General features: G+C 30.1%; 2 protein-coding genes across 3 annotated transcripts; both read left to right on the top strand.

Annotated features, from left to right (window-relative positions):
* Positions 1 to 1,412: 1,412 nt before the first annotated feature.
* Positions 1,413 to 6,187, top strand: LOC106769119 (lysophospholipid acyltransferase 1). 2 transcript variants are annotated; one of them, XM_022783459.1, is made up of 9 exons: positions 1,413 to 1,931; positions 2,015 to 2,070; positions 2,224 to 2,444; positions 2,800 to 3,208; positions 3,967 to 4,052; positions 4,420 to 4,483; positions 4,562 to 4,680; positions 4,819 to 4,960; positions 5,915 to 6,187. In XM_022783459.1, the coding sequence occupies exons 1-8, from the start codon at positions 1,636 to 1,638 to the stop codon at positions 4,957 to 4,959; spliced, it is 1,392 nt and encodes a 463-aa protein (XP_022639180.1). In that variant the 5' UTR covers positions 1,413 to 1,635; the 3' UTR covers position 4,960; positions 5,915 to 6,187. The 2 variants fall into 2 exon arrangements, with proteins under 2 accessions (XP_022639180.1, XP_014510088.1); XM_014654602.2 differs by lacking the exon at positions 5,915 to 6,187 and having other exon boundaries at positions 1,414 to 1,931; positions 4,819 to 5,356.
* A 1,325-nt stretch (positions 6,188 to 7,512) lies between these two features.
* Positions 7,513 to 9,311, top strand: LOC106768013 (BAG family molecular chaperone regulator 1). Its single transcript, XM_014652980.2, has 5 exons — positions 7,513 to 7,673; positions 7,854 to 8,096; positions 8,389 to 8,645; positions 8,743 to 8,889; positions 8,978 to 9,311. The coding sequence occupies exons 2-5, from the start codon at positions 7,892 to 7,894 to the stop codon at positions 9,182 to 9,184; spliced, it is 816 nt and encodes a 271-aa protein (XP_014508466.1). The 5' UTR covers positions 7,513 to 7,673; positions 7,854 to 7,891; the 3' UTR covers positions 9,185 to 9,311.
* Positions 9,312 to 12,461: the final 3,150 nt, after the last annotated feature.

Below are 12,461 nucleotides of genomic sequence, written 5' to 3'. Positions count from 1 at the left end.
CATAATAAATAAAGTCTCTAGATACGGACATTTTACCAATTATTTTTTCTTACTTCTATAATGTAAAATAATGATTCATTAGTATTATAGCTAGAATATAGTAGAAGATAAAAATAAAGTTTGCGCTGTTTTTTTCTTATAATAAAACAATCTCTCTCGCGAATCTGTTATATATATAAGATTTCTTTTTATATTCTCAATTCTTTTTCAAATTTATTTTTTAAATAAAAGTATTTTTGTTAAATTAAAATAAAAAGAAGTTTCTTTTCTTTTATATTCACATTTATTTTACAAGTAGAAGTTTTTAAATTAAAAAAAGTTATTGTTCCTATTTTCATTCGGACAATCAGGTATGACCAATTGAATCAAATTGTTTAGCTTTAAGAATAATCTCATCTTTTATCGACCATCCATGAACAACCATATTTGGTCGATTATTCTTAGGGGATTACATATTGTCAACTATTTTTAATCAATCACATTTGAGCTACTATCCTTGATTGATCATTTAACCGTCCATCTGTTGGTACCTCTTAGACGTATCATGCATGACTGACCACTTTGATCGAATAACATAACTGACTAATTATAAAATGATAATTACGAATCAATGTTGATTAAGATATGATTGAGAGGTAAAAGTCTATAACAATTATTATAAATAAAGTTATAAGACATGACTTTCAAACACATGTGTTCCTGTATTAATATTATATTGACGTATTAGAGTACCTTCTACATGTATAATCTGACAAGTTAGAAATCAAGTAGCTAACTTTGACCTTAAACTCGAAATAATTATATTATTATTTTTATTTAAGATTTTTTTTTAAAATTTAACTATTTTTATTACAAAACTATTTATAAAATAAATAAAAACTATTTTAATACAATTATAAAAATTATTTATATTTAATTTTATGAGTATAATAGTAAAAATAATAATGATAATAATAATTTTATTAATTTTTATAATTATAGGATATGTGTTTTCACTAGTTTTTATTTTTTAAGATAATTGTTATAAAGTTTATTACATGGTGATTACAAATGTAATATTTGTCGTTGAATAGCAATGTTAATAATATTTTTAAAATCATATTTATAAGAAAAAAAAAATAAAAAGATCCCACGTGAAAAAGTAGAAATTTGTAAAAATAACACATTAAATGGAAAAGTCGTTTACATATAAAATAAAGTTTTAAAACTTGATATTAAATGTTTTTCAGGAATGAAGAAGGTAAACAGATTGTTACAGTAGATGCTGAAACCTCACAGTATTTATTCACCTATTGTATAATACGAGGATAAAATAAGGATAAATTGAATGAGGTTGTGTTTGGTTTCACCAAAAAAAAGTAATAATCGAATTATATTTATTTAGTGAGGAAAACACGAACGTTGACTGTTGACGGAGTTTCCTAAGAAGATAGAAGGAACGAAGATCTGTGCGAAATTGCGGTCACGCAAAGGGGCTGGCATCATGAATGTGGAAGTGTTGTGAGGGGTACACATGTCATTTCACGAATATTCTGATCGATTAAGAGGTTCAATCTCAAAGATTGTGTTTGTTGAAGGACTAGAAGAAGCCATATATCAATCCCACCAACTATTCTTCTATTTCCATTCCAAGCCATGGCCATGGATTCCATGGCCGCTTCCATCGGAGTCTCCGTACCGGTGCTCCGTTTCCTCCTTTGCTTCGCCGCTACAGTTCCCCTTAGTTTTATCTGTCGCTTCCTACCCCGCGGCCTCCCCAAGCACCTTTACTCCGCTGCCGTCGGCGTCGTCCTCTCCTACCTCTCCTTCGGCGTCTCCTCCAACCTCCACTTCCTCGTACCTATGTTCCTTGGTTACGCCTCCATGCTCCTCTTTCGTCCCCGATGCGGCATCCTCACTTTCTTCCTCGGATTTGGTTACCTCATTGGCTGGTATAATCGATCTATTTTCTCATTTCAATTCAATTGTTCCTCTCTTTGATCTAGCACCACGTTTCTGACTGTCTCTTCTGCAGCCACGTTTATTACATGAGTGGCGATGCATGGAAGGAAGGTGGCATCGATGCCACTGGTGAGCGCAAATTTATGATTTCTTATTTTATTTATTTAATTTTTGGATTCAGGAATGAGGGGTTTAACTGACTTTTATTATTACTGTGGTAACGTTATTTCTGGTGATGGTTGGTTGGTTTGATCATTAATTGTGTGGTTGGTTTGGAAATAGGTGCCTTGATGGTTCTGACGCTCAAGGTTATATCCTGTGCGGTTAATTACAATGATGGATTGTTGAAAGAGGAGGGCTTGCGCGAGGCCCAGAAGAAGTTCCGTTTGGTCAAGTTGCCTTCGCTGCTTGAGTACATTGGTTACTGTCTCTGCTGTGGCAGTCACTTTGCTGGTCCTGTTTATGAAATGAAGGATTATCTTGATTGGGCAGAAGAAAAAGGGGTATTCTTTATTGTTTATTTTGATTTTGGATAATGACGATTAGACTGATGAGGCTTGGTGTACTATGGTTAGTGGATAACCTTGCTCCTAATGTAGTCAGGCTTTGATTTCTAAACCCTTTGTGTATGGAAATTTTTTGTCAGGATATGTAATTTCTAGGCATGTAGTCAGGGATTAGTTTTTGGCTACCGCCACGCTGCAAAAATAAAAAGTACATTAGCATTGAATGCCCAATTTTCCTTAAATTTAAATAAAAATTCAGGGGCAGTTTCTCATTTCTGTGCTGATACGTTATGAATTACTGTTTTCCTATTTGTTATTTTAACCCTAGTATTTATTATTGTTGTAATTGCAGATTTGGAGCCCTGAAGCAAAAGGGCTATCGCCCTCACCTTATGGTGCAACCATCCGGGCTCTCCTCCAAGCTGGGTTTTGTATGGCCATGTATTTAAACCTCGTGCCTCATTTTCCTCTGTCCAAGTTTACTGATCCTACCTACCATGAATGGTGTTTCTGGAAAAAATTAAGTTACCAGTACATGTCTGGCTTTACTGCACGCTGGAAGTATTATTTCATTTGGTCAATATCAGAAGCTTCTATAATTATATCTGGCCTGGGTTTCAGTGGCTGGACTGATTCGTCCCCACCAAAACCACGATGGGACCGGGCCAAAAATGTAGATATAATAGGTGTTGAGTTTGCAAAGAGTGCAGTTACAATCCCAGCTGTTTGGAATATTCAAGTCAGCACCTGGCTTCGTCACTGTGAGTTTCTTGCCATGAAATTGAATGCTTTTATTTCGGGGTTTGATTAGTTATCTCAGTACGATATAGACACTGTTCAGGTTTGGGCATGAAGTTAGTTTATGGTCCTAGCTGCATCATTTTTAAGTGTTGGTTATAATTTGGATATATTACTTTTTGTGTTTACTTCTGAATTTGGATAAACTTTCCAATGAGAAAATAAAGAAAAGGTATAATGCATTACGTTTTTCCTGTGAGCTAAAAATCAGTTTTGAAGATGTTAAATGAAAGAACTTCTATAAAGTTGAAGTACATAAGTTGATTTTGATTTATGAAAGAAACATATTAATAATATCTCTTCTTGAGTTAAAAATCAGTATTGAAGATGTTAAATGAAAGAACTTATAGAGTTACATAACATGATTTTGATTGGTGAAGGAAGCTTAATTAATTTTAACTTCATTACATTCTTCTCCTATAACTTTATTTATGAAGATGTTTATGAAAAGAGGGACTTAGTTGGAGCTTTGTATCATGGATTACTTGGGTCAGATTAATAATGCCGCTTCTTGAATTAGAACACGGTTTTTGTTTACAGTAAATTATAGCATGATCAAGCTATCAACCCTTGACCAATTGATTTTCAGTTTTTTGTTCATCTCGTAGGCTTTGCTAGATACAAAATTAAAGTTGATGTAAATTACCTATTTATATGTCATTCGTAGAGGTTGACAACGAAATATAAAATATTAATGTTGCTATTATTTGGGTTTTGGTAGATGTTTATGAGAGGCTTATTCAGCATGGGAAGAAACCAGGTTTCTTTCAGCTACTTGCCACCCAGACCGTTAGTGCTGTTTGGCATGTGAGTAAAATTTTAGCAGCATTTTACATTGATTTTTTCTATTGTACTTTATGTTGGTATTTGCATTATTATTGCTTCAAGCTTACTATATTTGCAAATGTATGTATAGTTTTTTAGGAAAAACTAATTATTAGACAAATAATCATTACACTTGTTAATAAGCAGTATGAGATAGATGAGGTGATGTATGAATATATCTATTAATTTCTTCTGCTACGTTATTTGGGAAAAGAGATCCATTTTAGCCAGCTGAAGAAGAAACTGTTGCGTGAAACAACTTTAGTGTGCTGGTTTTAATATGGTCTATCTATGTTCTATGTAAGGATTTGTGCAGTTTTTTTCTAACAGTTTGACGTTATCGTTGTAGGGCCTGTACCCTGGATACATAATATTCTTTGTTCAATCTGCATTAATGATTGCTGGTTCCAGAGGTATATGCTGATTTTTTTCTCATTTGTTATCTTTTATTCGGTTAGTTAACTTGAGTTGCTGTGTTTCTATGGAAACAGTCATTTATAGATGGCAGCAAGCTGTGCCTCCGACAATGGCTCTGGCTAAGAATGTCCTTGTGATTATGAATTTTGCCTATACGCTTTTGGTTCTAAATTACTCCTGCGTTGGTTTCATGGTTCGTCCACTTTCTCTCCCTCGTAACCGGCAAAAACACAAACACCCACATTTACAACTTCTGTTTTCAGTCTTAAAAATGCTAATATGGATTTCAAGGTTTTTTACATGTTTTTATTGTTTAATTATATTTGAATAGGTGTTAAGTCTGAATGAAACTCTTGCCTCGTATGGAAGTGTGTATTACGTTGGGACCATTATTCCTGTTGTTACGATTCTTCTTGGTAAAGTAATCAAACCTGCAAGGCCTGCTAGATCCAAAGCTCAGAAGGAACAGTGAGGTAGACAATGCTGTTTATTCTTGTTGGAATTTTTGAAATTGGATTAGGATAATGTGGGACAACGGGTTTCCAGCTTCCACAGCTTTTCTGCCCCTGGTTTTCAACCTCTTGTAACAGCTGTCTTGGTCTTGAAAAAAAGGCTGGGCTCTTTCATAAACCTGGCGTTAGCATTGAGTTGTATTTCTGTGATAAGAAAACATCCTGTTGGCAGGTTTTATAAAAGCAGTCAGTGACGAGATTTTGGGAACATTTGTATTTCTGTGATTTCTCTCCACTTTCAGATCTCGTGACAATAACTGCTAGAGGCTATATTTTTTAAATCTTAACTGTAGACAAATATGCAGATACTCTGAAGTATTGTAGCCAACTGTGCTATTTAGTTTTCTACCCACCCCATCATTTGTTGTCATTTTGTACAAAGTGATGCGTGCCTTGTTGCCCAGAAAGTAAAACTTTTGGATATGAGCTGCCTATCAAAGGTCTAAGAATTTCAAGTCCGGGACAGTGCTTTACTTAAAATCTCTTACCTGGATGGAGATATATCATAATATGAGCTAGAATTATTATAAGAAAGGAACAGTGAGGGAGAGCGAAAAGTTTAAAGAAGAAACGAGATTATTAAGTTTCTTTGAAGACGAATTGAGATTATTTAATCCATCAATTCAACCTTTTTTCATCCTAATCTATTCCTGGCGACTGGCCTGTCAGCTGGTTTCTCAAGAGTTTATGCTCTTAAAATGACACTAATGCTTTTAAATGAACAAAGAATTGGATTTATGTTTGAATAAGATTTACAGAGTTCTTGCTTTGGTCAATAAGATTTACACATCCTTGTAACTAATTTCAGTATTATTTTTAGAGTGATATAAGTGCTCTAATTTTAGTGCAGATATCTTTCTTTCTGTTTTTTACCTTGTCATATAATATGCCTATATATTGTGACATGTCCATCAGTCAAATCCTGCAGAAGATCTCATACTGTCATAGTATAGATAGAGACAGCATTATGTTCAGGGAAGCAAACGATTGTGGGGACCACTTGCATGTTTTCCTTTTATTACCCTTCAGTTATTTCCAACCTCCTCTTGAAGGATTTTCTTTGTTACTTATACATTGAATGCCACCATATTTACAGCATCAATATAAAGATGCTCTTCAGCTAACATTGGCGATCATCCTTCGCTTTCTCCTGTTTTGTGAGGACAAACCTCCTCTTTTATCTTTTTGATAAATTAGTGTAGGTTTTTTTTTCATTGGGCTGTTTAGTTTTTTTTGATAAAAAAATGCCTACTAAACTTCTTGTAAAGTAAAATGATTTTTTTTAAACTAATTATTTATTTAATGAATAATTTTACCTTTGATATCAAATTGATCTATTAATTCTTAAGGGATTCAATTTCTTGTGTTTATTTTAGGATTTGTGAGATGTTTTTTGGCTATTAATTTAATGTCTCAAATTTATCAAATCCTATCAAATTTTTCAAATCATCTCAATTCTAATCTGTTAATTAAAACAAAATCTCGGGGGTGTAGCCCGTTGGAGCCGGTTCCCATTCTGAGTAAGTTAAAACTAATGTTCTAATATACTTATAAAATAAAAATATTTTGATATAATGAACATAAAATATATATTTTTCATCTTCTTCAACATAATATAACTGAATACGTAATTAAAGAGTAATGATTAAGTATTTCAAATTTCGTAGTAATTAATAAAAATGACATTTATTGCAGTAACAAGCTGACAGTAGTGAAATTGTGAGATGACCACGCAGGCATAAACTGTTGCTCTCGTGATATGCTCTTACAAGGGTATTCTTAATTTTGTTTTAAGATGAGACAGTGCTAAGTACATAGACACCAGTAAACTGGCTCCAGATTTTGCTTTCAATTCAGTTTTTTCTGTCATTCAGTTACTTTTACCCTAACAATTATGCTGAGGAAATTAGTATTTCTTGTTGAAAAATTGTATAGTTTTTTTTTTTCAACATATAGATGAGAGAAACAGAAAACGAGAAGGTAAAAAAAGAAAGTTATACAAAACATGTTAATTTTTATACAAACAATAGAATTGCCTAACTGTATATCTGCCTTTCCTTCTTTTTTACTTTATATTTCAGGTAACATGAAAGATGAGTTAGGAAAGTATATTGGATTAGTTTTTGTGCAAATAAAAAAAGAAAAAGAAAATTGACAATTTTTCAACCAACAAAAAATCATAATAAGTATGATTTTTAAGATATACATTACAAGAATGAACATACTTCATCCCTCATAAATTTGTTTTTGGTAAGTTCTTAATTTTCTTTTAAGTTGATGTATAATATTTGATTGGATATCAAGTTGTGAAAAGTAAGTTAAGATTGACACAATTTGATGTGGAATATGTGAAACATAAAAGCAAAAACACACACAATTTATGGTTCAAAATTTTCATTAATTAATTCTCTTCCAACGCGTAATCAAATCTGATTTTACTTTTTTCTCTCTTAGCATGTTTTTTCCTTATATTCTTCTCTTCAAAATTCTGACACTTTATGCAGCTGCTTCTCATTTTCTATTTGTTTTTTTTTTCTTTTCTTTTTATATTTTCTTTCACTTATCCCATTATATCATAGTATTTCTCAGTCGGTTTCTGTTCTCTTCTCCATTCTCTCTGTATATTTTTTGCCTCCACCGACTGCTAGTTTTCGCTAGCTTCACCAAACTCAAGGTTTGTACCTTTCTCTTCCTTTTAAATTATTCTAATCTTATTTCCTTTTGTTTTTCTACTCTTCCTTCTATTTTATTTTCCATTTCTCTCTTTGGTTTTCTTCCTTCCCAGAGAAGAATCTCTTTTTTAGATGTCCTTTTTTTTCTGAGAAAACAAAAGGTCATTCTCTTCTTTTTGCAGCCATAAAACTTTGGTTTTGGTCAAAGTCCACCCACAACATGTTTTTTAGCAGCAGACGAGGTGACATTGTTGGTCATGGTAACACAGACATAGCTGAGTGGGAATTAAGACCAGGAGGTATGGTGGTGCAGAAACGTAACTCAGATGTGAATCAAAATTTCACATCTAAATCCACCATCAAAGTCAGAGTGAAATATGGATCATCCTATCACCATATTCAAATCAGCTCTCATGCAAGCTTTGGTAAATTCATTTTCAGAAAGTTCTCTCTTTTTTCTTGTTTCAAAGTTTAATTTCATTCACTGACAACTAATTAGTACTGGGAATCATCAATTAGTATAATTTTGGTGGTTATTGTAAAAAAAACTAAAAAAAAAAAATAGTATATTTATCATGCATGAGAGTATAAGATAATGTCATGGTACATGGAGATTCTTGATTGAATTATACTTTATACTGCATATGCTTTTTATTTTTTTCACAAATTATTATACAAGTTGATGAATTATTGGATGTGGTTCTTTGGGGGGTGCAGGAGAATTGAAGAAAATATTAACAGAACCTACTGGACTGCATGTTCAGGATCAGAAGTTGATTTACAAGAACAAGGAGAGAGATTCAAAGTCATATCTTGATGTTGAGAGAGTCAAAGATGGGTCAAAGTTGGTGCTTCTTGTGGACGTTGAGAGCAGAGAAAGAAGGATTCTTGAGAAGTTAAAAGTTATAAAGAAGGAAAAGACTTCAAAATCTTTGACAGAAATAAAGTTGGAGGTTGACAAACTATGCAAGAAGGTACTGAGTTTCACAAATTATACATTAATTTCTGTGGTGTGAACTGTAGTACCTATTTTTCCGACTAATTAATGTTTGATTAATTGAAATTGGACAGGTTGCAGCTTTGGAGGCTGATGATTCCAGAGGTGGGATTATAACAGAGTTAGATGTGGAGACTTTGACTGAAAATTTGATGAGAACATTGATTGCATTGGATGAAATTTATGGTGAAGATGAGCTGAAGCTGCAGAGAAGAGAATTGGTACTAACTCTTGATCTTCAAAAACATAAACTCATATTAAAAATTATTTATGTCACTAACATTGTATGTTTGAAAAAAAAATGTGAAGGTTAGGAGAGTTCAGAAACACATTGAGACTCTAGATATGCTGAGGATGACAAGGCAAAATTCAATTAGCCTTAAAAAGGATGAAAAGAAGAACAATGTGCATTATGGTGTTGAGTTTCAGAAGAGGCAGGGAAATCCTAAGCAGCAGCAACCAATGCAACATTCTGACTCTGTTGTGGTGACCACAAAATGGGAAACTTTTGATTAAGGCTTTTGGATTTATAACCATAATGTATCAGTGACTCATCATGTGATTGAAAATTGCTTTTCTCTAAAAGAAATGACACTTTTCTGCTATTTTTAATAGTATTATTTAAATTAATTAATTTATCTCATAAATTTCTTTGATTCTGTAGAAAGAAACTTTGTTTTCCTCTTTGGAACTTCCTAACACTATTGGGTGATTTCTGCCTTTGACTGTATGTTTGTGTTTAGTTGTGTCTCTTTTCTTCTTTTTCTTCTGATACAGATGAGTCGGGATCATAGAATTAATAAATAATTGTTCTTACTCCTTTCAAAAATAAAAAATATTCTTTTTCTTTTTCTTTTGCCAATAAAATTATTTGTATTTTCTTTTGTCTGATGTATGGTCTTGTGTCTTTATTATTCTGATATTCTTTCTCATTATAGTTTAAAAAATTAACCACTTTTTATTTTTATTTTATTTTTGTAAGACATTTTCAATGAAGTATTTAATTATTTTTTGTTTACATTAAATATTATAACTCTATGTTTTTAATAATAAATAACAGTTTTTAATAATTACTAATAATAAAATAAAGTTCATATATCAATAATGTTATTTTAAAATTTTAATAAAATAAATTAATTTTTATGGCATTTGTTTTAGGTTGACATTTACTTATATTAAGAACTGAAGAAATATTGAACAAAATAATTTTTTGTATCTGATTATTTGATCAAATTCAGAGTTTCAATGTGTGATCTTATAAAACAAAATATTATGTGAAATTTTATTTAATATTTTGAAAATTTATAACTTTTAATCAATGATTAAATTTATGAAGAACGTACTGTGAGATCCCTTATTATATTAAGAGAAGATGGTATTGCAAAATATTTATTTTGAATGGTTAAATGCTTTTGAAGTTATAAATTATGAAATGTTAGAAGTTAACATCATGTGTAATGTAGGAGAACTGAATACTATTTGACTTTCTATTTTTAATGTTTTTACATTATCATACATTTTTAATTTCACAATACAGAGGAATAAGATCAATATAATTTCTAATATATTATCTTTTGTTAATTACATTTTTTACAAGGGAATAAAAACAATGCATTCTTTAATACAATTTTATCAACTTATCTCTTATTGATTATTTTCTTAAATATAACTCAAGTCATTTAAATTAAGAGTAAACCTAATAATTTCTTTTAAATAGTTAATAAAAGTCATATGCACAAACATGCCTAGTTTGTATACATATATGATATTAATTCAAAAATTAAGTTAATTATATGTTTATAAATATCTATCTCCATTCTAATTTATACAAACAAACACTCCCTAAAATTAATTTTTTGAAAATTTAGATATATAAACAGTTTTAACACTACAAAATATTTTAAACTATTTTATAATTAGTAAGTTTTCTTTAAAAAGAAACGTTTGTATAGACTAAAAAATGACCTACTTAATTACAAAAAATAGACATATATTTTAAAATATAATATGGATATAAACAATGTAGGACATACACATTATTATTTATATTTTTATTTTTAATTAGGAAAATCATCCATAAATATATACTGTACTTAAACTTGTACTTGCCCTTTTGTCTTTCTGCCTTAGTAGAATGACAGAAAGAAATAAAATTTCAATAAATATATAACAAACATTATTGGGTCACTAAACTTTTATTTGTTTATTGGAGCTTAACTTTACTATTCAAACTTCCTTGTTGCTAATCAAGCCTCCTTGTTGCTATTTAAACCTTGAAGTTGAAAGTATGTATTTTTTTTAGACAAAAATGTCCCTAACAAAAAAGAAATTTTATTTACCTCATACTAAGTAAAAATTTATAATATATATTTATATACATTTATATAACTTTTATTTACCTCGTACTAAGTAAAATATTTATAATATATAATTATATACATTTTGATATTTGATAACTTTAATGTTTTAGTAAAAAAATTAACTTTAAACCTAATTTAAATTTACAAAATTGACCGATAAGATAATATAATACTTATATACTTTCCTATGTATTTACTAACGTTTTACTAATATCTTGGATTTATGTGTAATTCTTATTATTTGCAGACAGTTTCTTACACATTGTCCTCTATACATCTCCAAAGCAAATACTCTTTTAATCAAAATATACTATTTATTATTTGTAAATATTTTTACATTTTTCCTTTTTCTTTTCTTGAATAATTGAACAGTATATATATATATATATATATATATATATATATATATATATATATATATATATATATATATATATATATTATTATCCAACTTCATGATAGGGTTGTTTGTAAGCAGTAATAACTCAGTGATAAAATTTCAAAAAAGAAGTAAACTAGAGACAGTAATAACTTGTTTTAGGAAAAAAAAATCAAAGAAATCTAACTTTTAACCTTTTCTGGTTATAATTTTAAAAAAAAATTATTATTTTTGTGGGATCCATTTTAAACACTCTGGTAATATCAAAATTAGGTTTGTAATGTTGTCTGCAGTTTCTTAGAAAAGGTTAAAATTGAATTCCCCGCTTCTAGAATGAATGAAGATGGTTGGGTGGATTACAATAACTTGAGCAACAATTAAACATTTTCTTATTGGCTTAATCTATTATACTCAGATTCATTTGTGTCAAATTTGCCGGCATTAAGACGATAGTTAAAGTAATTTTCATTCAAAATTTTATATAACAAAAATTATTAAGGCCTTTGCTCTAATCAAGTTCATTCTGAGCTGTAAACACATGTAATTTATTTTTCTTGGACAATAATAGACAAAATTAATGTATAAATGTTCAATTAGATCTTCTTTCATTATTCTATAATATACATGGCTGTCTTTTCTCACAGTGACGGTAGATAAAAACATACCTTTTATAATAAAAAAACCTGCTATATATGCTTAGAATGGGAATATACAAAAAATCTAAGTTGTGTATACTTGTATTTGGATAGAAGGGATGAAACAAAAGGAATGATTAAAATGTCGTATCATAGACAGATGCTAAGGAAATACAAGACAACGGGAGAGAACAACTATCAGGTTCAACTTTGTTTTGCTGGAATTTCCAAAAAAAATTGAATTTTTCATACAACAGATCGATACTTTTTGGATTTTGTATACTTTTCTTTCCTTTAAAAATCTCCCATGGATAATGATTTTTCTTTGAAACATTCTATACCAGTTTTAAGCTACTACATTTATTTGTCCTTTACTAAACATTAAAATACAATAATGTTAATATTTTAATAAATTTTAA

This window comes from Vigna radiata, chromosome 7 (assembly GCF_000741045.1).
Source record: "Vigna radiata var. radiata cultivar VC1973A chromosome 7, Vradiata_ver6, whole genome shotgun sequence".
NCBI classification, from domain to species: Eukaryota; Viridiplantae; Streptophyta; class Magnoliopsida; order Fabales; family Fabaceae; genus Vigna; species Vigna radiata.
Note: the sequence above shows the minus strand (reverse complement) of the source record. Positions and strands in the feature narration are given on the sequence as shown.